This window comes from Podarcis liolepis (assembly GCF_965112155.1).
Source record: "Podarcis liolepis genome assembly, chromosome: 8".
NCBI lineage: Eukaryota > Metazoa > Chordata > Lepidosauria > Squamata > Lacertidae > Podarcis > Podarcis liolepis.
In genome coordinates this window covers 66,381,193-66,406,076 of record NC_139560.1, presented here as the reverse complement: position 1 = coordinate 66,406,076, position 24,884 = coordinate 66,381,193, and the positions used below count along the sequence as shown (strand labels likewise).

Genomic DNA, 24,884 nt, shown 5'->3' with positions numbered 1-24,884 from the left:
TATGAAGGGGGTGGCGTATTGGAAGGTCCTGATTACCGCCCCCCAAAAAAGAAAATTATAGAGCAGCGAACGGTTTAGAAAAGGACAGCCACAGTGATGAAGCAGTTCCCCTGTGAGGAAAGGAAGGTTAAAACTTTGGGGGCTTTTTAGTTTAAAAAGGGGGGCAAGTAAGGTGTGAAATGACGGGGTGTATACAATTATACACGGTTTGCAGAAAGTAGATAGAAATAAGTATTTCTCCGTCTCTCATAATACATCTAGTGAAGCTTGAAGTTGTAAGATTCAGGACAAACAAAAGCACATACTTTTGCAGGCAGCACATAAACTCTGGAATTCAGTAGCCACTAACTTGGATGGCTTTGAAAGAGCATTGGACAGATTTGTGGAGGATGAGGCTCTCTTTGGCTACCTCCCACGATGGCTGTGTTCTGCTTCCACTGTTGGAGGTGATGGGCTTCTGAAGGCCAGTTGCTGGAGAAGTTGAGTGGGAGAGTGCTGTTGTGATCATGTCTTTTTTGTGGGTTTCCCATGGTCATTTGGTTGGCCACTGTGAGAACAGGGCACTGGACTGGGTTAGGGCTCTTTGTATGTTCTTATGTGGTTTTACTATTGGTTAGTAGATTGTTACAGATTATCAGTGATGATTGTCACAATTAAACATATACCTGAAAGTAGTAGTTTAGTTGTGTGTGTGTTTTTTTTAAAAAGGACAGAAAACTAAAAAAAAGCCCCCGTTTAAGCTTTTGTTGCACTATTCTTTTTATACAGAATAATTGTCACTTTGCTTATTTGCTTAATCATCAAAAGGTAATTTGATTGGGATGTAGGAAGACCTGATATAAAAGGACAGCCATCTACTCTGGATTGGCGGACAATGGAACATCCTCTCTAATGAAAGTAACTCATTGGGGATAGCGGCAGCTCCGCTTCTCTGTATTTTGCTGAATACAGATGATCGCTACGATTAACTCAAATGAGTGGCTGGGGATTTATTGTTTTCTCAGAGATAAGACATGGACTTCCTTCATTGGCACTTCTGGCAAACAGCTTGAACTTTACCGAAGGCATTGTTTCAATATCGTTATCTTGGATTCTTTTACTAATTCGTGTTCTGGGTTTCTTTTCGTAAGCCGCGTTGCCCTTTTATTGCAATTGTCTGAGCCGTTTGTCATGTGGGCCGCAGGAGTTCGGAGGTCCTCCCTTTGCACCATGTGATCTGCATCCAACAGTGCCTTTTCTGTTCAGCACTTGCCCTTCTCCCCAAAGCTGAAATAAATCAAAGTTGGTTGAGACTCAGTCGCAATAAATCAAGACCTGTCCAAAACTGGAGCCTGCCCAGTCAAAATGTCATAGCTTGGCTTTCACTGAGGATTAATTAAAGGGCTGATATAAAGCCCAGATGTGCTCCAGGAGAGTAGCAAAATGCTTTGTGGTAGCCATACTAAAAAGCAAAGCTTCCCATGGATCTGCCCACCCAAGTATATGGGAGGAGGACAAGACTGGGAGGGAGGGAGGGAAGGTGGGAGAAAACAGAATCAAGTATGTTCTCAGATTTTTACAGTATCTAGCTGGGTGGAAAACAAGACAAGCTCTATGTTTCAGCTCTACTGGAAAAATGTGTGTGTGTGTATGAGAGAGAGAAACAGAAACAGAAACGGCAGCAGAAGCAAACATGATTGTTAGGAGTTACATTAATCAAAGGGAGGAGAAAGCTGACATAATGAATAAACTTCTGCACTTTAATGGTTGGGGGGGGAACCCTTTGCCTTAGTAATGTGTGCTTAGTGCCTGTTTTGCATTAAATTTCGAAACATAATTGGGATTACAATAATTCAGTTGAAGATTTCTCAGACTGATACAATAGGCTGTTGAAACATATTTGTTTATATATATAATTTTTCAGTGCAAGCATCCCAAATGATGTTGATTTTAAATTCTAAATAAATAGTGCTGTAACACCAAGCAGCTTGACTACTGTATAACCAACATTTGTAGTTGGTGGGTTTATTAAGCACATTAACAAAACCAGCATTTAAATGTAATTTATAAGTACTTTTTTAATGTAATTTGCCCTACTTATAATCTGATATAACGTGTTAGACTGCAATTCTGATCTTGAGTATCTGTTTTAAGACAATGTTCTGTTCTAGGTTTCTAGACTTCTAAAATTTACAGGGAATATTATAAAGGTGTGTAATAAAAGAAGTTAATCAAAACAGAATGTTTAGGAGTAATTTCGTGGTAGGGAGCACTTGCCCTAAATTCTCTGTGGAGTAATAGCAAAATGTGGCATCCCAAATGTTCCCAGGTGCTGGTAAGTTTGTTAACGTGATCAAGCATATGGGTGAATTGAGAGTTTTCATCTGACATTCAGGGTTGATGTATGGCTAGCCGTTCTAGCCTGACATAAATGGTTTGTTTTAAGGACAGATTATCATAGACGCCTTATTATTTCTATCCCTCCTTGCAATGGTACACTTTAAATGGAGATGGTGTTAGAACATTTGTGCAGGGGTAGCAGAATGGCTCTTGGGAGACATTGACTCTGGCCCATCAGATCAAATCAGGATGCAACATGGCAGATAGGACCACCAACATTTATTGGGATTAGAAGCAAGTATATTTACCCCTTTTCCCTTTCCACACACACACAAAAAACCCAAACACCACAACAAGGAATGAACATGCTCAGTGGGCATGGAATTCTGACTGGCTGATAGGGGAGGATGAGTGGAATAGAATGAAGTGGTTGGAACCCTAATCGGAAGTCCATGCAGCAACGTTTTGTTGTAGGGTCTCGAACTTGTGTATCATTACAACTAACTTTTGTCACTTTCAGGTATCGGGTGTTTTGCACTTATGGAAGAAAATCCTATATTTTATGGATGGTACAGCATCAGACGTTGGATAATTCTGTGTTCTGTAACTTAGCAAGAATGATTAACTCCAATATAGCAAACATATTTTGTTATATTGTTATGGCACCGTCATTTGCTTTTTACTGCCATACCATTTTCAGTTTGCCCTTAACAGAATTCAGTTTAAGCACCATGTAACTCTAGAAATCTCATAATGATTTTCAGTTAAATGTTGCATAGTTTAGTTTGTAAGTTTAGGAAAGCTCCTTGCTGATACGTATTAAATATGTAAACCAGCTCTAACTGAAAAAGCTTTTTCGGGCAATTTGTTCTGAAAGTGAATTAAGCTCTACATGTGCACGGGAAGGAAAAATGTGTGAGACATTTGAAAAGTTAAAACTGGACAACTAGCCACTGTACATACTCAAAAGGCTTTTTTTATTGGTAATATTTTCCTTTTCTCCTGGGTGGTCTGCAGCATCTCTGGTTCTTTTTAAAGTACTTCCTCTTCCCCACTCCCCTTTTCTATTTGTCCTCTCTCCTCTGTTGGAGGTCCTCCCTTCCCAGACACCATCCTTCCTGATCAAGACAACTAGCTATGATCCCCTTGGGCACCAGGCAGAAATGCTCAAGTTTCTAATCTAGAAGCATTTTATTAAGATTTCAGACGGACAAAACAAAAGACAAATGATCTAGGCAGTTTTGATGAGGACTAAAGTATGGGAAACAGCATTATTTCTCTAAACTATGATCAGATGAAGGCCATGTGGACTCTGTCTCCACGTGTGGACGAGATTCCTGTCCACTTCAACTGGCTGAACATTTGCTTCTTGAAAGGGGAAAGGTAGATATTGGCTATTTGCTTATTTATGTTTGTCACCCACAGTGATTTTTCTTCATAGAACTGGAAACTTAAACTAGTATATTCGGAAGAGGCAGAAGGCAGGTTTTGTCTCCACCTCAGTAGTTCATCCAATTATGGCCTCTTTACTTTCTTCCATAATCATTGACTCCCACAAACTGCTGTGGGAGGAAGTTGTTTCAGCCTAATCTTAGGGGATGCGGGTGGTGCTGTGGTCTAAACCACTGAGCTTCTTGGGCTTACTGATCAGAAGGTTGGCGGTTCAAATCCCCACGACGGGGTGAGCTCCCGTTGCTCTGTCCCAGCTCCTGCCAACCTAGCAGTTCGAAAGCATGCCAGTGCAAGTAGATAAATAGGTGCTGCTGCAGCGGAAAGGTGAACGGCGTTTCCGTGCGCTCTGGCACTTGTCACAGTCCTCTGTGTGCCAGCAGCAGTTTAGTCATGCTGGCCACATGACCCAGAAAGCTGTCTGTGGACAAACACTGGCTCCCTCGGCCTGAAAGTGAGATGAGCGCCGCAACCCCATGGTCGCCTTTGACTGGACTTAACTGTCCAGGGGTCCTTTACCTTTACCTTTTACCTTACTTTCTTCCATAATCATTGACTCCCACAAACTGCTGCGGGAGGAAGTCTTTTCAGCCTAGCCTTATTGCACAAACCTGATTCATTTTTTATCAGAATTGCATTTAACTGTGGTGCTGTTTGATTGAGTAAATGGGCTGTCTGTCAGAAGAATGGGTCATCCATGTCAGCCTGGATAGCACGGTTGGTTACAGCATGGTGCCGATTATGCCAAGGTTGCAGGTTTGATCCCCGTGTGGGACAGCTGCATATTCCCACATTGCAGGGGGTTGGACTATGACCCTCAGGGTCCCCTCCAACTCTACAACTCCATGATTCTATTACTCTATGATCTCCTATTGTACATCCAGAAAACACCTAGCTTTGTCTCTGGCTTTCCTGGTGGATCTGGACCAACTTCTTTTTAAAATTTCATTTATAAATTTCATACTTACCATTTCCAAAATTACATTCACATTCAAATATACATTCCCACTGTTAATAGATTTATTTTAGTAAAAACATTCAGTGACTTCCCTTCTTCCCCTTCCCTGGTTCCTTTAATTTTCCCATCATTCTTGCATATTCTTGTATATCCATTTAGATCCCTTTCTCCCCTTATTCTTCCTTATAATACTGCTGCTAGCATCTTCGCTTGTGCATCTGGACCATTTTCAGGGCTCCATGGCTCTGTTAATAGAGTTAGTGCCTTGGGTGAGATTCCATGCCAGGCCACTCCCGTGGCTTCCACTTCCTTTCCCTGGAGAGCCTCTCTGTTGTCTCCTCTGGTAACCCATAGATTTCCTTAGGGCCATCATGGCCCATCCCTCTGAGCATATACACTTGACCCCTTTTTAGGAAATTGACATGGAAAGTGGTTTTCCTCAGGGCAATTATTTCAGCTAGGAGGATTGAAGCTCTGTCAGTGAGGAAGGAACACTGTGTTTTCTATCATGACAGCGCGGTTTTAAGACCTGGCCCAAGTGTCCAGCATAAGTTAAATTGAACTTTCCCTTAGGGCACAGGAGTTTCAGAGATATGGAAACGGAATATGTGTTAAAATGTTACTTTCAAAATTAACCTATTACGGCAAATAATGCTGTCTTTCAAACTGTGATAAATGTAGGTGTTTTTATTTCAATAAACAAAATCTTGGAAGAAATGATAATAGGAATGCTTATTTTTTTTCTTTAAGAATCTGCTGATTAAATATATTCACCAGCATGTTCTCTGTTATTGGGTTAACACATATTTCTTTGTGCTACTACTTGAGATGGGCTGAGTTCATTTCAGAGAAACAAAAGTTCTTCAGATTGGTGTTAAATTTCTTACCAGCCTTTCTAGAAGCTACCCTTCCTAGTTTTCACCTTTTGGGCATGGCAGGGCATGGCACTGAGCTTAACATGTTCCGGTAGCCCAAAGATTTCTTCTTTGTTAAAAGGTTCATAGCAGGTCAGGCATTTTTCTGTATTTTTTTTTTTAACTTAACTGAGTTAAGTTAATTTCTCTTCGTTAATTCATCCACTTACACCCCCTTCAAAATAAACGGTTCTTCACACGAATCCAATTTAGCTTCAATATACCTTATTTACACTGTCTTTTATTGCAAGCTGCTGTTCATCTAGCTGTAAGATTTCCCAGCTGCCTCAAGTTTCTCAGTTGAGCACTGGAAATGATTTCAGCATGGTAGAGCCTTTTTGCTGCCTGGTTTTGGAAATGGGCTCCAATTTGCCAAAATGCCCCAAGTTTTATTTTTTTTTATTTTTTGCCATGGGGGAGCAGTGGAAGGATTCTTTATTTTACCTATTGTTGGAGAGGGTTGTTTTATATTCTTCCCATCCATAACTCTGGATGACCAGCAGCACAATTACCAGAAATTGCAGATCAGTACTTAGCTTTGTACTTTTGCCACCCTCTGAGGGACTAGTCATCTTGCCCTGAGCTTAAGTGCACTGTTGATATAAACAAGGAATGTTGTGTGAAACTCCGTATAGGCAGCTGGAGGAGAACTGGCAAGGAAGATCAGAGGCCAAAAAAAGCCTGGTTTTGTCTGGGAGCAACAGCAAAAAGGCAAAATGCACCTGGATGGTGAATATGCATGTCTAATCAAATAGGTCTAGGCCTCAAATGTCCATATATATACACACACGGCCGCAGGTAACAAATAATAATACTCCTGTGTCTCAGACATCTGTACGTTTGAGGGGTGGGGGCTCCATTTAGGATCTAGCAGTTTCAGCCAAGGCTATATTTTATACTGTTTGGGAATCTGCTCTTGAGGAGAAGCATAGTTTTAATTGAGTGTAGAGAGCTGCACTAGAGTCAGCTAGATAAATGCAACCCCATTTACTGATAAGTCATAATAAACCTGTTAGGATGGGGTTGGAGCTGACAAACAATACCTAGAGCAGGGGTCAGCAAATTTTTTCAGCCATGGGCCAGTCCACCGTCCCTCAGACCATGTGGTGGGCCGGACTATATTTTGAAAATAAAAATGAACATATTCCTATGCCCCACAAATAACCCAGAGATGCATTTTAAATAAAAGCACACATTCTACTCATGTAAAAACACGCTGATTCCCAAACCATCCGCGGGCCGGATTGAGAAGGTGATTGGGCCTCATCCAGCCCCCGGGCCTTAGTTTGTCTACCACTGACCTAGAGGGTCACAAATGCCTCAACCTGTGTACAGCTCACATTCCCCCACATTTTCAGGTTTTAGGACACTATTGCTTTCTGTGGTGAAAGTTAACATATGGAGAATCCCACTACCTCCATTCCATCTCAGCAGCTCTGTGATCATATCTTAAGAGACCTGTTTTTGTCCTCTCTGCTCCAAGGCTGCACATGCCACCTGTCTTCTGAAAGGCTTTGAAAACACTCAGCCAGTCCCTCTTATTCCAGTTACTCTGTGTTTGGAGACTAGAGGGTACAAGTTGCTGACGTGTGATGCATATGGCGTAGTATAATAGAGGTATAAAATTAAGACCACAAGTCTGACCACAGATTATGTGCAAGCAAGTAGCATTGATTTTTAGGAGAATGTACCTGTTCAGAACCTTATATATATGGTGTCAGTTATAGGGCAGTTTGGCTGAACTGGCTAGGTGAGGCAAATTAGATCTGCCAGGCCTAATTGGAGTGATAGTCTTGAAGCTTCCACATCACTGCTTTAAAGCATGTACAATTGGAAGTCACTTCTTTGAATCTCATATGAACCTGCCCAGACTCTGAGGTCTTCAAGGGAGGCCCTTCTTTTGATCCCACTTCCCCCACAGGCAGGCTTGTTGGGGACGCAGCAGTGGGCCTTCTTGGTGGCTGCTCCCAGACTTTGAAACTTCCTCCCAAGAGAAGCTAGATAGGCTCCCTCCTTACTCTGGCAGGTGAAGACTTTCTTATTCTAACAGGCTTTTTGGAGCTGACTGTTTGTAACCAAAGGGCTGGTGCTATGATGTCTTTTATTGTACTTATTTATATTTTAATATAGCTTCAATATATACCGTACTTTTTCCGCCTAAAAAGTAAGGGGAAATGTCTGTGCGTCTTATGGAGCGAATGCATGGTCCCTGGAGCTGAATTGCCCAGGGGCGAAAAGCAGATCATGCTCTTTTTTTTAGAAAGAGGGAATGGGGTATTGAAACGAATCCGCTGAGCAGCTGGTCAGCAAGTGATCGGGAGGGAGATAAGGCTGCAGCTAAAGGAGGCTGCCGGGGGAGGGGGAAGGTAAAGACAGCGAACTTGCAAGGAGAGGAGACAGGAATATTAAAACAAGCAATGAGGAGAGAAATTAGAAGAAAAGGAGGAGCAAAAAACTGCTGCAGCTAAGGAAAAGACGCTAAGGTAAAGAAGAGGGAAGGGGGTGTTGAAAGGAAGCCGCTGATCAGCTGATCAGCAAGCGATCAGGAGGGAGATAAGAGATGCTAGCGATAAAGGAGGCTGCCTGGGAGGGGGGAGGTAAAAGCACATGGATCCTCAGGATTTTTGCATTGGGTCACCCCAAATTCACCATCAATTCACATAGCATGTCCATGGCTACAGCCTGCACCAAAAAAATCACACACCCAGTTTCATGGGGCCGCAATGCCGCAAAAACGTGGTTAGAAAGCACGGATCCACATAGATTCTCAGGATTTTTGCATTGGGCTACCCCAAACTTACTGTCAAATCACATATCATGTCTGTGGCCACAGCATGAACCACAAAAATCATACATCCACTGTTTTGTTCAGAATATTTTTTTTCTTGCTTTCCTCCTCTAAAACCTAGGTGCGTCTTATGGTCAGGTGTGTCTTATGGAGTGAACAATTTTATCTCTCTCTCTCTCTCTCTCTCTCTATATATATATACACACACACAGTGGTACCTTTGAATGTGAAGGGGATCCGTTCCGGAGTCCCGTTCACATCCTGAAGCGAATGCAACCCGCTTCTGCGCATGCACGTGACATCATTTTGAGCGTCTACGCATGCGCGAGCGACAAAACCCGGAAGTAACGCGTTCTGTTACTTCCGGGTCGCCGCAGAGCGTAACCTGAAAACGCTCAACCTGAAGCATATTTAACCCGAGGTATAACTGTATAAGGGACGCGAGTGGCGTTGTGGGTTAAACCACAGAGCCTAGGACTTGCCGATCAGAAGGTCGGTGGTGTTTCATCTGTAAGCCACCTTGAGTTCCTGTTAGGGAAAAACTTGGGGGAAAGTTGGGATATAAATAAATATAATCATTTTTTACTACTGTGCTCTCCCTTGCACAAATGATTTTCAAATGTTTATCGTTTATGTATTCCAATATCTTCAATACACAAACAATACTTTCATGATTTCTTAAAATCATATGCTGCGTCATAAACTAAATAGTCTGAATAAAAACAGACATAATTTCATTTAAAAAAATTTTAATCATCTAAGAGGTCATACAAATAATTCTATTTGTAGATCAGGTAATTATTGTTTTTAAAATGTATTTCCTGCATATTTTTAAAAAAGAACTCAAGATGGCTTACAACAATACAATTAGGTAGCAAAGTAGCAAAGACAAGCGTAATTGTTAGGAATGTGGTCATGTGATCATGTGTTGTAGTTTTCTTGTAAGAACTTGTTGCGGAAAGTGGGATGTAATACAGATAGCCCTCCATTAAAAATACATCTTTTTAGGCTGCCACAATTAAGTTTACATCGTCTGCTGTGGCATTTAAGTCTAATCTCTGAGTACAGTAACCAGACAGTGTGACCTTTTGCATGAGAACTGCATTGCATTCTTGTTCACATTGATATTAGTACTAAAAATAAATACTGGACAGGGTTTCAGTTCCATTATGTTCTTGATTAAAATGGTCTGTGATTAATTAAACTGAGGTGAGTAAAGCGGCAGGAGACTGTTCAGTGAGATCCTAGAAGGTCCAGATACACTTTCCTTTTGCAGAGCATCTGGTCTTGCACTTTCCTGCTTCTTACCATTGTTGGTTAGAATTTGCTGTTTTATATAATAGTTAAAATTAGATATATTTCATTAAATAACATAGTTTCCTTAAACGTTCATTAGGAATCCTTGCCACCTTAATACTATATGAGTCAGTTATTATTTATCCGCCTTCATATTATGTTCCAGATTCTTTGCTGTTAAATGTTTTCTTTCAGAATCATTTGAGTTCCTGTCTCTACCCAAATATTTATGCATATTTTTTGTTGAGCTGGAATATGAATGAAGATGCATTGAAAACAATACAAAACAAACAGGTAACATCACTTGAGTCTACAAAGTGTTGTTTCTCAAAGGGCACTTCAGATTTATGCCTATTGGTTCCAGATCTATCAAGTGATGTGTAGGCTTATTAGCATGAATATTAGCAGGTAGGCAATGGATAGGTAACAGATCCTTGTTGCTCCCATAGCTACAGCTTTGAGTTACCTACTGACAACTACTGTTTTAAATTTAAGCATATGTACTTCATATGTGTGTGTGTATATATATACACCATATTTTTCCATGTATATTTTTGGGGACACTCCTCAGCACTACCCATGTATAAGACAAGCCCCAATTATAAACCTATTTTTTTTTGTTAAAAACCGTAGTCTTATACATGGAAAAATACGTACATACATCGGGGGAAAGGACATGGCTTGAGTCAGGAACCAGAACACTCGACTTTAAACTTTTATTTCCAAATCAGCTTTCCAGATTTGTTGAAAATGGTCATTGTTCTGTCAATAAGTGATATATTTTGTTTCCTACAGCTTAAATAAACTCTCAAAAGCAATCCTAAAAAAAACAACCCCAACCCTCTTTATTCAGGTTTTGCAGAATGTGATGCAATCAGTCAATAGCTCATTGCTTAAAGCCAATGGTCATATTGGCAGCTCCACAACCGCTTTTGTTTGTAGTTGAAATGGAGGATTCTAGCAACAGGCTGTAAAAGTAAGACCTGGGGACTGAGGCGATTGTTTCCCGCCCATGATGTAGAATGTTAAGTTATTATATGTCGAAACACAGGTCATTATTTATATCTGTCTATCTATCCACACACAGAGAGAGTTCATTCTGGATTGCTTAAAAAAAAAAAATCTCCCACGTTAGATTCACTTACGCATGCAGATGTTCTTGTTTAAAACATTTTACTTATGCTTTCCCGCCATCTTTCCCACTAGAAGGCTCCCTGTGCCATGCTGGTTGCTGATTCATTTGTTACATCTTGAATGATGTCTCTTGCCTCATCCCTGCTGTGTCCGAGATGAAAGCAGATGCTGTTCATTATACAACGAAATCTGAATCCTTAGATTTCAGTTTGACCTGGCAGGATTTATGTCAGTAGGCTGCGATATTGTTCCTGCCACACAACTGTAAAAAGCAATACGAAGCCTTTTTGCATGTGGTTTTTCAAAATCCACAATATTGTTTCTGTAACCCATTTTGTTAAGACCAGGCAATTTCAAACCTTCAGTGTTCCAGCTAAATTATATCTTGTTCATTTATCTGGCATTGCGCAGTTTTTGTATTAAGTAAGACTTTGCATGCAAGCCTGTTCTTTGGCAATATTTTAGACTGTTTTCATGAGTTACGGATAAAAATACATTCTGAGAATCAAAAATTGTGCATTAAATTTATTAGGAAGCCCCCTCTGGGCCTGTGTCTAGATAGGATCCTGATCTTCCCATTCCTTCTTTATCCTATGAGCAGTGCTTTTTTTCTGGGGGTACACAGGGGTACATATACCCCTAAACATTTTGTGAATCTAGATTTGGCCTCATTGAGGGGCAGTATTTCAATATGAGTAAGAAAATGAGAGTACCCCTAAACATTTTTTTTAGAAAAAAAAGCACTGCCTAAGAGGAACGGGACGCGGGTGGCACTGTGGGTTAAACCACAGAGCCTAGGACTTGCCGATCAGAAGGTCGGCGGTTCGAATCCCCATGACGAGGTGAGCTCCCGTTGCTCGGTCCCTGCTCCTGCCCACCTAGCAGTTCGAAAGCACATCAAAGTGCAAGTAGATAAATAGGTACGACTCCGGCAGGAAGGTAAACGGCGTTTCCGTGTGCTGCTCTGGTTCGCCAGAAGCAGCTTAGTCATGCTGGCCACATGACCTGGAAGCTGTACGCCAGCTCCCTCTGCCAATAAAGCGAGATGAGCGCCGCAACCCCAGAGTCGGCCACGACTGGACCTAATGGTCAGGGGTCCCTTTACCTTTAAGAGGAACAGCCTCCAAAACCAATCTATATTTTTTTCTGCCCTTCCAAAAAACACATCCCAAATCTCAGCCAATGGTTGATGGCACATTTCGGGTTGTTCCCCCCCCCTTGTTTAACTCATTTCCCCCCAAAAAAGCAAACTTATTTTTAACTTTGGCCAAATTGTTGTTTCAATTTTCTGATAAACCTATCATGATTGCAGAGGAAAACAATTCCCATGCCTGGATTTGCATTAAATGGGCAGCTGCTGTATTAAAATTAGCACAGGAATCTTCACCGACATATACGTTTCCATAGGTGAGAAGTGACTCCTCAGATTGTGTCCAAACTATTGCTTCTTTTTTAAAGAACTACCATTGTTTGTATTATTCGTGTTCGATTTTGGGATGTTTTGTCAGCTTGCGGTCCCTGAAGCAGGTGAAACTAGCTGTCAGTTACACAATCAGCTACAATACACATGTATATTTTTGGTTTGCGTGGGAACCTATCAGCAGTATACCCATGATAAATAACAGTTCTCTCTCCCTGCATGCCCAGAGCAATTTTACTTACTTAAAACAAAACCTACATGAGCTATATAAAAGAAGGCCCCCATGTGCACAGAAAAAGTTCTTTGAGACCAGCACCTTTTGAAAAAAATCTTTTTCAGAGAAGAGTATATAATGTAAAAACAACAACCATGTATCATTCAAATGAAACATAACTCAAGGTGATCAAACTGAATAATGATCAACTGGCATTTTGTTCTTTGGAAGGGTGCTGGGAACATTCCTCTTAATGTTTGGCAAGAGCTACTGCAGTTGAATTCTTATGAGGCTTCTGAATCTGGTGATCATTGTTGAAGACAGTATATTGTACTGTATGGACAATTGGCTTGACCCAAAACAGCTGTTCTTTCTTTCATGGTGAGCTGCTTCTAATGGGAGCTAAAACCTTAACTATCTTCCCCCAGCCTGGCTTTTCCATAGATAATTTCCCTTCAGGCTATACATTTCTTCAACAGCTAGAATTACAACACAATTAACTCACCGATATACGATAGAAATGATAAAATATTTTACAGGGTAGATTTACTCGTGGTCACATGGTTCAATAGTGACATGATAAATCAGGTAATCTCTGTCTTAAAAGTTAAAAGTCTCAAGTAAGACTATTCTTCTTCAAAGTTTATTACAGAATTGGAGACACACATGTGCTCTGACACATACATAGCAATTAATTTAGTGCCAAGAAGGATTAGAACCAGTCTTCATATTTGGAATAATCATTTTCTATAAGTCGAGACTGCACGGTTACAAACTAATACTTTACACACATAAAAAACTAGGACATCGGAGAGAGAGGGGGCTGTGCTACAAAAATATATTTTTCTAAACACAGAGGTTTATTTTAATACAATGAAGCACCCACCACCATAACTTGAAATGGTCCTGTTCAAATAGGGTCAATTGCAGGAGGTAAATCTTTTCAAGGTAGATGCTTCCCCCTCAGGCTTCCTGCATTTACCAACACAAGGTGAATATTTGTGAAATGTGAACATGTAGCCAATGATTTGTCACATTTTAATAACTTGATGTGCAGAATAAAAAATACTTTTTTGCTGCATTTCTTCAGCTACTGGGGGGGTGGAACCCTGGGTAGATAGCTTGAATGGATCACTGGCAAAATGCAGTCATAGGTAAAGAATCAAAAGGAGAATGTGTTGTGGTTTTTTGGTTCTTTCCATTGATTGACTGTCCCATGCTATTCATACTTCTGCTCTCCTGAGGCCAGAGGTTTAATGTTAATTATTTTTATGGCTTTTTGAGTAAGTTTTCTGATACAGGTTCCACCTACAGTCTTCTCCCTCTCTTTCTCTTTCTCTCCATATTGACGTATCTAAGCAATAATTATCTGTATCTTTACAAGTACTTCCTCATCACTCTCTTGTTTCAACATTTCCCTGCATCTGCTTAATATCACCAGGCTGGTACTACTTGTCAGCAAGTGGCTCTTAATTTCTACACCTTTTATTTACCCTTTTCCTTGGAAGATGCTAGGGCTTCCATTGTTTCACTGTCCTTGTTTTCGAGATGTTTGGAAGCAACTCTAGCATGCTGTTACAGCAAGGGATTTGGTTTAGAAACAGTGAACAACCTAACATAAAGAATATCAAGTAAGAAGACAGAGCAAGGTTTCTATTCAATATACAGGAGCGTAGCTGGCAGCCAGTATTGATCTTTTGTTGTTGTTGTTGTTTGGAAGTGAGAGCTGGACCATAAAGAAAGCTGATCGCCAAAGAATAGATGCTTTTGAATTATGGTGGTGAAGGAGACTCTTGAGAGTCCCATGGACTGCAAGAAGATCAAACCTATCCATTCTGAAGGAAATCAGCCCTGAGTGCTCACTGGAAGGACAGATCCTGAGGCTCCAATACTTTGGCCACCTCATGAGAAGAGAAGACTCCCTGGAAAAGACCCTGGTGTTGGGAAAGATGGAGGGCACAAGGAGAAGGGGATGACACAGAACTAGATGGTTGGACAGTGTTCTGGAAGCTACCAGCATGAGTTTGACCAAACTGCGGGAGGCAGTGGAAGACAGGAATGCCTGGCGTGCTCTGGTCCATGGGGTCACGAAGAGTTGGACACGACTAAACGACTAAACAACAACAATAACAACAATTTGGTTTTAATTCTTTTAGACGTAGACGGTTCCAGGCAAAGATGCTAATGTGTGATGCACAAGAGAACTTCGCGTCCCCCTTTTCGGAATGCTATGCTTCATCGTTCATCATCACCAGCAGCTTGTGTTGCAAACATGTAAACAGCTGCTGAAGAGGGGGGAAAGTTGTGTAACTGAATAGGCTGCCAAATGCATCTCTACCATGTGTGCTCTGTAATACTTGTCATCTCAAGTGACTCATTAAAAGGTTTCCCCCAATGGTGCTTTGAAGTGCTGTGACAGCTTGAGAGCATCTATAAATTGTCACAAACAGCCCTCATACTGTGTTAGCTAATTGCTTGCTCTTTGACTTATTAGGAGTCATTGAGTTAAATAATTTGTCACATGTGTGGCTCTTAATAAATAATGTGAATAGCCAGTTTGTTAGCTGCTTCGGTGATATATAGAGACCGTTTTGGATATTGTCACATAAAGCTAGCAGAAATGTGCTCCTTTTGACCCTAGTATTGTCAGAAATTTGTGATAATAATAAAATCCTGGCAAAGCAACCTGTAAGGGGAGAAAACCTGCTAGAACCCATGAGGATGTTCTGGTTAAAGCTCATGGAACCATTTCAAAAATATACTTACGTCTATATTTACTCTTTATATATTTATTCTTTATACATAGGATAGTATTGATTTCTTTAAAGTCATTGTACCATCTCTGGATCGTATCCAGTGAAGTTACAGACCTATTCAAATTAGTGCACTTGGGTAGTCATGTTCCTTGATATCAGTGGATCAATCTAGAGTAAATTGGATTCAATCCACTGTGTCCTTTTACTTGGTATTAATAGGAGGTCAGCTGCAGTGACCTATAATAGCAAAAGAGATACGAAAGAGAGGCTGAAGCAGAAAACTTTGCCCTCTAAAGATGCGAAAGCAGGTGGTTGTAGCAACTGAAAGCAGTATTTGGGGTTTTTTCCAAATATTTGGTGCCAAAAATATACACACTGGGGTGGTTCAGATGTAATATAAAACCATGGTTTGGTGGATCAGAGTGCCTCAGCCTCATACATTCATCCCATATATCGTGATTCTCTCTCTCTCTTCCTGGATCATACGAAATGCCAAACCAGGATAAGATCAGGGAAGGGTGGTGTGAGGTGTAAGTATGAGTTCAAGGCTCCTTGAGTGCTCATGCCAATAGCGCCAAACCATAGTTGGAGTATCACATGATACTCAAGTGAATGGGATATTCGTCTGATTTATCCTGACCACTTCCCAACTCCTGTTGATGGCAAACTTAATGGTAGCAACGCCCTATGTATGTATTTTCTCCCAACATATGCTTCTGTTTTGTTGTCCTTCGATTTATATGTGCTCTCATTTTCCCCCTCCTAATTTAATACATCTCTGTGCTTGCACATTATCACTGGAACAACAGGCAATAAAAATGTCAGAGAGCCTAACATGAGGCAGGGAAGTCACAAATAGCTCCCAGCTGGAATGTTTTAGGCTAATTTGGGGTGTGGTGGGGGTTGGTTTACCTTTTGGATTGCAGCATCGCTCACTACAATTTAAATGGATGTAGTAATTAAATGATTGTTTAATTTAGCTTTTAGTGCAGACAAGTACTTTCTGTATTTAAAGTTTACAGTGCTACTTAGTCAAGTGCCATTTGGCCGTTGGATGAAGCCACAGAAGAGAGAAAAGAATGCTTGGGGTTAAGATGAACAACTCAATAGAGGGCTATGGATGCTTTTATTCATACAGATATATTTATTTGTACAGTGAAGGTGGGCGTTATACGCTGTTCTAAGTTCACCCAGTTCTGTTTGACTTCAGTAGAAACTGCTCGTGGAAATGGTTGTTTGACTTGGAAATAAATAGCGTTGTTTTCTAATTTGTGGGAAATCCTCAGCATCACTATTCTTATAATTTCTCTTTGGTGCGCTTTATCTTTTTATGTCTTTCTGGTCCATAATATATAGGGATGTGAGCAGAGAGTTGCCCATATTTTACTGCTAGACCTGCACAGTTGCTGGGATTCTTTCAGACAACTCTAGGCTAGGTCGACCTCTATCTAATCCAGCCATTCTTAACCTGTGGGTCCCCAGATGTTGTTAGACTACAACTTCCATCATCCCTGAACTCTGGCCTTGCTAGCTAGGGGTGATGGGAGTTGTAGTTCAACAACATCTGGGAACCCACAGGTTGAGAATGTCTGAAATCCCACAAGGCACTCCTTTTCTTAAACAAAAGTTCATAGGATTGCATACTTCTTATTTATAGTTTATATTGGTGAGAGAATTTACATATCAACTTTCTTGCAAATTTCTTGCAAATTTCTTGCGTTCCAGGCCACTTACCGAAAAATTAAAAAGCAAATTGAAAGAAACTAAAAAACTAAACAAGATCACATACTCAAAAGAAGCAATTCAAAAAGACAGATGGCAGACATGACAACAGATGTCATTCAAAAAAACCACCAGATATAGTCAGCGGCTAACCCAATAAAAAATACCTGCCCGAAAAGATGTCAAAAGAAGGCAGCAAAAAGACAGTAAGGTGGCAGCCAGATGGTTCTCATGGAGCAGGAAATTTAACAGTCTGTGCAAAACTGGATAGAGGTCCCTGTCCCATGGCTGCACCACATGTGCAAAGGCATCTCTCCAGTATATATCTGAGATTGTGCAGGCTCGTACAGGAAGAGAGTCCTTTGAGCATTCTGATTCCAAGCAATTTAGGGCAGTGGTAGGAAACTTCAGCCCTGTCTGTCTGGCCCCTGAGACTCTTCCCAGGCCACCCACCACACTATTCCTGCTCCACACCCTCCTTGAGTATTCTGCTTGGCTAGTATGAGTCAGTGAACTGTACTAATGCATTTTGATTTTCTGTGTTTGTGTGTCTCTGTAAAAACCTGCATGGCTGGAATGTAACCTATAGATGTAAAGAGTTACATCTGCTGGTCCACCCACTTTTGCCTAGGTCCCCCCTACCACTGAAAGCACCCCTTGCGCTGGAAAGGTTTCCCCACCTCTTACTTAGGGATTTAAAACTACTAACCAGCACTCTGAATTGAGCCTGCAAATAATAGTCAGGGCGATGGAAACAACAACATAAAGGTTGCATGTTCCAAATGACCAATTACATTTATCATTCCGCAATCTGCCCTAGCTGCAATTTCTTGAGCCTTCTTAAAGGAAGCTCTGCCAAGGGCATGTCGCAACACCCCAGTCTTAATATAACTTAAACTTATATCACTGTCTGCCTTCTGATGGAACGAATGCAGTTGGTGCCCCAACCCAAGATAAGCAGAGCCACTCCTTGACTCAGCCACCTCCTGATACCATTTGAGCATCAGGCTGCCATCTAAGCAACCAGTAGCAAAACATGGAGAAGGAGCACTTCCAAACCAGACCTGTTCTCCACATGCAAATAGCTCTTCTTGTAAAACGCATGACGAAAGGGGTGGTTCTCATGTTTTGAAAGGGGGGGGGGACTTTATAGTTCAGACTCTCTGTAAAAATCTTGGACATCTGTCTTTAGGTTCCTGGGTACTATTCATTTTAGCTGGCATATTGAAAGGGTTTTATTAATCCTCATGGTTCAAATAATGTGCAGCTCTTGTTTTAACAAGTAATTCCTCCGCAAAGGAGTTCTGCAGATTTTTAGCAATCCTCTGCAGAAAGTATTATCTCAGCAACATTTGTTGGAGTAAATATATGTGGGTCTTTTCTGGTTTCTTTGAATGGATTGCCAAATTCTCTTGATGCTATCCCTCAGTGCACACATGGAATACAGTGGAATGACCCTGTTAATGTCACTATCAAACTCCTCAATTAGTTGACACTCCTTCAACCACCCATCAGCGTTGATTTTTTTGTAAGCATCAGCACTCCACCATCGCTTTGCACTATGACATTGTTTTAGTCAAACTTTTAACTTACTTTAAATTTAAACTCATGGAATTGAATGCACTTTGTTGAAAATGTTTATTTTCAAATGTAAATATTATTAAAATGCATGAGTGTTCACAACACCACTCCTGATCTCAAAAACGACAGAATCAGAACTATATGTGTATTACACGTGGTACAAAAACTGCATAGTATCACCAATAGACTCAAGATACCCAAGTCTGTTTCCCTGTTAACACCTGGCTCAGGTGTACTGTCACCTTTCTGTGAAACCACCTCTCCTTGAATTAAAACAAGCATGTGCATTAATGCAATTTTGACGCTTTCTGAAAACATTTATTTTTGAAGACCCTTTTTGCCATCAAAAGGGTTTTTGGTTGAACTATCTGCCACTGATCTAGCAGCTGCTGTTTTGTAATTTGACTGTGTGTTCATTTTTGTACACAAGCTTCTTATTATAAATGAAAGATGCTATATATATATATTTTTCAAAAAAAAGTTTACTCCACTGAATAGCTAATAAGAATCTGGGATATGCCATATGTGGTTAAGGGAACTAATATGGTAAGGGTTAAAGAAGACAAATTGTAAGTTTATTAAAACTTGGAAAACTTATTCTGGAATAAGAGCACAAAATGTAATTCAAATATTTCTCTGGGTAAATTTTAGTTTCCCCCTTTTTTAGGAATAGATGTAATATTGTTACTGGAATCAGTTGTAATACGTTTAGCTTTACTTTTTGGCTTTTCTCTTTTTTATTCCTGTTGATTTTACTTCTATTATATAGCATTTACCTATATGTGCATGATATTAACCATAATGGCAGCTAATACTGTTTAATACGACTTATCCCTGCACCACCAGAGTAATATTATTAAGCTTGCGTATGAAATATATCTGTCGGTGTAAGTGCTCCTTCGCATTTTGTGTGTACATGGCTCATCATAATAATAAACTTTGGAAATAAAATATATGTAATGTAGACTTGTTATTTTTAAAAAAACAATTTTTGAAGCCTGTGTGTAATTTAATTATATTCGGAATAAAGGTTCAGAAGATGAGAATTTCAGAGGCAAGAGCCAGATAACAGTGGTATTATTGGTGTGTGTGTGTGTGTAAACACAGTGTATATTTATCTGGTCTGAAGTATGCATTAAACGGTAATTACAGTATAAACATTTTGAGCAGGTGTGGAATAACATCGCTTTCCCCCAAAAAGAAAATGCCGTGTTTATCTCCTCAGTTCAGGGAAAGCATTGGCTCTGTTCCTTGAGCAGTTTCACCTTGCTCTGCCCAAGGTAAGAGGGGCAAAAAAGGGGGGGAGGGCAGAAAAATGCCCCCAATCCCACATAAATCAGAAATTTCCAGTTGTAAATTGCGCGCCACCATAACATCCTTTGCCACAGTTTACATGCCAGGAGTGGGAGCTTGAGGGTAGTTTATAGCGGAAAAATGGTTTCTGAATGGATGGATAGTACACCCTCGCTCTGCATCTCCTCCCTGGACTTCTGCACAAGGTCTGTGGTGTGAGGAAATATAAAGCAGCATTTTTCTAACTGCCTTTTGAAAACAATTCTGCAGTGCCCGCCTCATGAGGTTGGAATGGCTAGTTAAAGGCAGGTTCAAAGCTCCTAGCCTCCAAGTACTTTTAACTCAGCACTATTTTTGCATCTCTAACCTCTGTTTTTTCTACTTAAGCATCTAAGGTCTCCTTGTTTTTCAGGGAACTAGGCAGTAACTTTTTATAATTAGATTAGAGATAATCAAATGAAGCCTTGGATATTTATTAAATGTCATTTAATCCCTTTCTCTCCACACCACACCCCCAAATAACCTTTTTATAGATTTTGCCTAGTTTCTTGTAAATTTACACTTTGTTTGTTGCTTAGATATATTTCAGGTACCTTATTTTTAAATCAAATATCTGATTTGTGAGATGAACTTTTTTCTTAGTTTAGTGCCTTCTGTTAGATATCTATCTGTATGTCTTTAGATATATGTGCAGGCATTATTCTTAAAAGAGGTTTTTGATGTCAGCTTGAGAAAGTAAACGGATTTCAAAACAAGAAAGAAAGACTACAAAATCACCATACATTTTCAGAATAACTTTTGTCCTAGCTTTGTTATATAAGATATGCTGGACCCAAGTATTTACTTACCCATGTGGAAGACAGCTTCTGTTCATAGAATTTCTGTATTACATTGCATGAGAAAAGTAAGCTAAATCTAATCATCATCATCATTTTATTTGTATGCCGCCTTTTCATAGTTAAAACAATGCTCAAGGTGGCTTGCAACATGACGAGATTTACATAATTACCAACATAACAAAAGTCATAAACAATTATTAAAACACATCAAAAGGTACACAACCAAATGGAAAACAATTTCCATATAAATCATAAAATCTAAAACTAAAAATACAACATTAATACCAATGATGTCCTTTAGCTAGCCCAAGAATTTTCCCAAACCCTTTCACAAGCAGAGGCGAGCTATAAAATAGGGTTGAGGAGCCTGTGGTCCTACAAATGTTGTTGGGTTGAGGTCTCCATCATCCTTGACTATTGGCTATGCTGACTGGGGCTGATGGGAGTTGGGGTCCTACAACAACTTGCCGATCAGAAGGTCGGCGGTTCGAATCCCCGCGACAGGATGAGCTCCCGTTGCTCGGTCCCTGCTCCTGCCAACCTAGCAGTTCGAAAGCACGTCAAGTGCAAGTAGATAAATAGGTACCGCTCCGGCGGGAAGGTAAACGGCGTTTCCGTGCACTGCTCTGGTTCACCAGAAGCGGCTTATTCATGCTGGCCACATGACCCGGAAGCTGTACGCCAGCTCCCTTGGCCAATAAAGCGAGATGAGCGCCGCAACCCCAGAGTCGGCCACAACTGCACCTAATGGTCAGGGGTCCCTTTACCTTTACCTTACTCTTGTGCAGCTGTTTGTGGTGATTGCACTAGTGATTCTTTTCTTTCTATGGTACATCCTGTTTTGGGGGAGAAGGTATAAAAACAATTTGGGATCATGACCTGAGATTGAGGTAAACTGCATTAAGTAGTCAAAACAAACAAACAAAAAATTCCTTCCAGTAGCACCTTAGAGACCAACTAAGTTTGATATTGGTATGAGCTTTCGTGCGCACGCACACTTCTTAAGTAGCACTTGTCAACATTTTCCAGCAAGATCTGAGGGGAATAAAAATAATGAACTGATATTTGTTTTCATATACTTTTCCATAATACAAAATCATTACAGACTTGTCCGAGCATTATAACTTTATATGTCACAAAAAAGATACTTTGTGGAATTCAGGCATTTTAAAGATAGGCTTTCCTAACTTCTACCATACCTGAAACTCTTGGAGATTTTTATTACAATTGGGTGCACAGTATCCCACTTTTATTACAAATGTAATGAAATCTCTTCCTGTTTTAAAATATGCCTGGAACATCCATCCCTTTTTCATATATTTCACCTCCTCCCTGCAGCAGACTGGTGTTGACTAGTCTAGTAAGAGATAACCGAACTCAGATAATGACAGGCCCATTCTTTATAGTGACTGCAGACATATCTGGAGAGGCCAAGGCAAAGATCAGGTTTCCAGTTTGTTACATTCAACGGTACACAGGGGCAAGTGGGCTGATAAATCTGTTTCTCGTTTTAAAAGGTGATGGCTAAGAAGGTCAGGGTTTGCCACGTAATATATTATGAACATCAGCTGTCAATTTACTCATTTAATTTTGTGTGTGGTAGTAACAGCTTTACACCTTTATTGTAACGTAAATATATTTGAACTAGGGAAAAAGTAGACACCAGAACGTATTTAAATATATAATATCTCAGTTACTTCTTATATACTTAACTTGCATGTAAGGCTGAGGCGGGGGAACTAGTCCATATATATATATGGACAAATAGACTGAAAAACAGTTTCTATCCAAGAGCTGTGGCCTTTTTGAATGCTGTAACTCGATAGTGTGACCTGGGAGTTTGATGGGTGTGGTGTGGGTGTGGCTGGAATGTGGTTTGTTTGGTTGTTGTTGTTTTGCTTTTGTTGTTTTAAGGGATGGCATCCAATTTCGTTGCACTTTGTGCAATGTTGCACTTGTGTAATGACAATAAAGAATCTATTCTATTCTATTCTATTCTATATATATATATATATATATAGGGATTTTGTTTACAAAGGAAACTAGGTTGCAATATTCATTTCCTTTCTGTGTGAAGTAGATACACATACATAGTGTTAACTTTCAGGAACTAGCTTGGATCGAGAGCCTCTGTTTTCGTTTGCATATTGCTGAGCTTTTTCCTGACCAAAAGATATTGATTCAAAGTCTTCATAGATAACACACGTTTTGAACTGCAAAATTGGGAAGCTTTGAGGTTTAGCTTTTGAGTTTCATTTACTATATCAATATATTTTGAGGAAAATATAAACTATATATTTGGATGTTTTTGTTGCCTTCTCTGATGTCTTCAGTGTCGTTTTGGGGTTTTTTAATCATTCTGGACAGAGTTAAACAGTCCTGGGCTGTTAATTGCAAACTGTGCAGTTGCATCAGTGGCAGATTTGGTAAAGACCAGCAATAATGAGGCAAACCACTATTTTACAGTACATATGGGCCTGGTCCACATGCCTTACTAGGTCTGCAGCATCAGGGGAATATTCTGTATCATTTCAGGACCCTGAGAGCAGGGGTGTCATCTAGGGCGACCAGGGGGCTGAGAGCCCCCTATAATTTTCAAGTGGGAGGCCAGGCCCCCTCAATATTCTACAGTTGAGGCGGGCCCCAGCGGGCACTTGTTGCATTTGCGGCAGGCCCCCACTGGGCCTACCTGCTCTGTGGCAGGTATCACAGGGCCTACCTGCAGCCACAGCAGGCCCCCTCATGCCTTCTGTGGCTGCATTGGGCCCTTCAGGCCTCCCCGTGGCTGCAGCAGATCCCAATGGTCCTCCTGACACCACGTAACATCACATGTGTGTGCCAGGCCCCCCAAAGTTGAGCAGAGCCCGGCATGTGTGCATGAGAGCGGACACTCGAATGTTATTAGGCAGCATAGACTATTAGGCTCCTGTTAAAGTACAGTGGTGCCTCGCAAGACGAAAAGAATCCGTTCTGTGATTCTCTTCGTCTAGCGGTTTTTTCGTCTTGCGAAGCAAGCCCATTGACGGATTAGCGGATTAGTGCTATTAGCGGCTTTTAGCGGCTTATCAGCTTATCGGATCAACTGATAAGCGGCTTAGCGGCTTAGAAAAGGGGGGGGAACCCGCAGGAACTTGCAAGACGTTTTCGTCTTGCGAAGCAAGCCCATAGGAGATTCGTTTTGCGAAGCACCTCCAAAACAGAAAATCCTTTCGTCTAGCGAGTTTTCCGTCTTGCGAGGCATTCGTCTTGCGGGGCACCATTGTAGTTAAGACTCTTCAATATTTGCATCAGTCCTATGTCTTACTTCTTCATTTTCCTTCATGTGGTAGGGTTCTTCCCTAGCCTTATTGAAGAATCGTGTTCTATGCTTGTGTGAGAATAAGCCAAGCTAAGAGATCTACGATGTTAGAATGTTCTGTCAATGTTAATGTTCTGTGCAGTGGATTGTCTGTTTCCCACCTTTTAGCCAACTTTCTCATGATAAAAGGAAATACAGTGGTACCTCGGGTTAAGTACTTAATTCAATCCGGTGGTCCGTTCTTAACCTGAAACTGTTCTTCACCTGAAGCACCACTTTAGCTAATGGGGCCTCCAGCTGCCGCCGCGCCACCGGAGCACGATTTCTGTTCTCATCCTGAAGTAAAGTTCTTAACCCGAGGTACTATTTCTGGGTTAGCAGAGTCTGTAACCTGAAGCATATGTAACCTGAAGCGTATGTAACCCGAGGTACCACTGTAGGTATTTTAGAGAACCTCTTGATTATTCTCAGAGACATAATGAACCAAGGGGCTACAAATAATACCAGGGGTCAGCAAACTTTTTTTGGAGGGGGCCGGTTCACTGCGCCTCCAGACCTTGTGGCGGGCCGGACTGCATGCATGTGTGCGTGGCGGAGGGAGCTTCCCTCTCTCCCCCAGCCCCTCCCCTCCCCCTCTCTACCTATGGTGCTGCCGGCGCAAAGGCGGGATGGCTCTGGAGAGGCGCTGCACTCTGCCAATCGCGGCTCCTGCGACTGCCCTTGCTGGTGGCAGAGGCTGGCGGCGGGACGAGCGGCCCGAAAGGGCTGGCTGGCTCTGGAGAGGCGCTGCTCAAAATGGCACTCAGCCAGATCAGCCCAGCCCCCTTCCTCCTCTACGCAGGGCAGGGAGAAGGGTGGGAAGAAGCCAGGAGGGAGGGAGGAGGTGTCGTGGTGTGCGAGAGG

At 41.1% G+C, this 24,884-nt stretch overlaps 2 protein-coding genes across 5 annotated transcripts in view; both read left to right on the top strand.

Moving 5' to 3' along the window:
• Positions 1 to 24,884, top strand: part of MYLK4 (myosin light chain kinase family member 4) — a 797,874-nt gene that overhangs the window by 348,918 nt on the left and 424,072 nt on the right. The gene's annotated exons all lie outside the window — the stretch shown is intronic.
• The window catches only part of GMDS (GDP-mannose 4,6-dehydratase), a 274,215-nt gene that overhangs the window by 96,702 nt on the left and 152,629 nt on the right, over positions 1 to 24,884 (top strand). The window contains exons 8-9 of one of the 3 annotated variants that reach the window (XM_083519595.1): positions 9,920 to 10,018; positions 10,931 to 10,993. The exons of the other annotated variants lie outside the window; for them this stretch is intronic. Of the exons in view, the coding sequence (XP_083375721.1) occupies positions 9,920 to 10,018; positions 10,931 to 10,978 (147 nt within the window). The 3' untranslated portion in view covers positions 10,979 to 10,993. Of the gene's footprint in view, positions 1 to 9,919; positions 10,019 to 10,930; positions 10,994 to 24,884 lie in introns of those variants that run through there. 3 annotated transcript variants of the gene reach the window in all.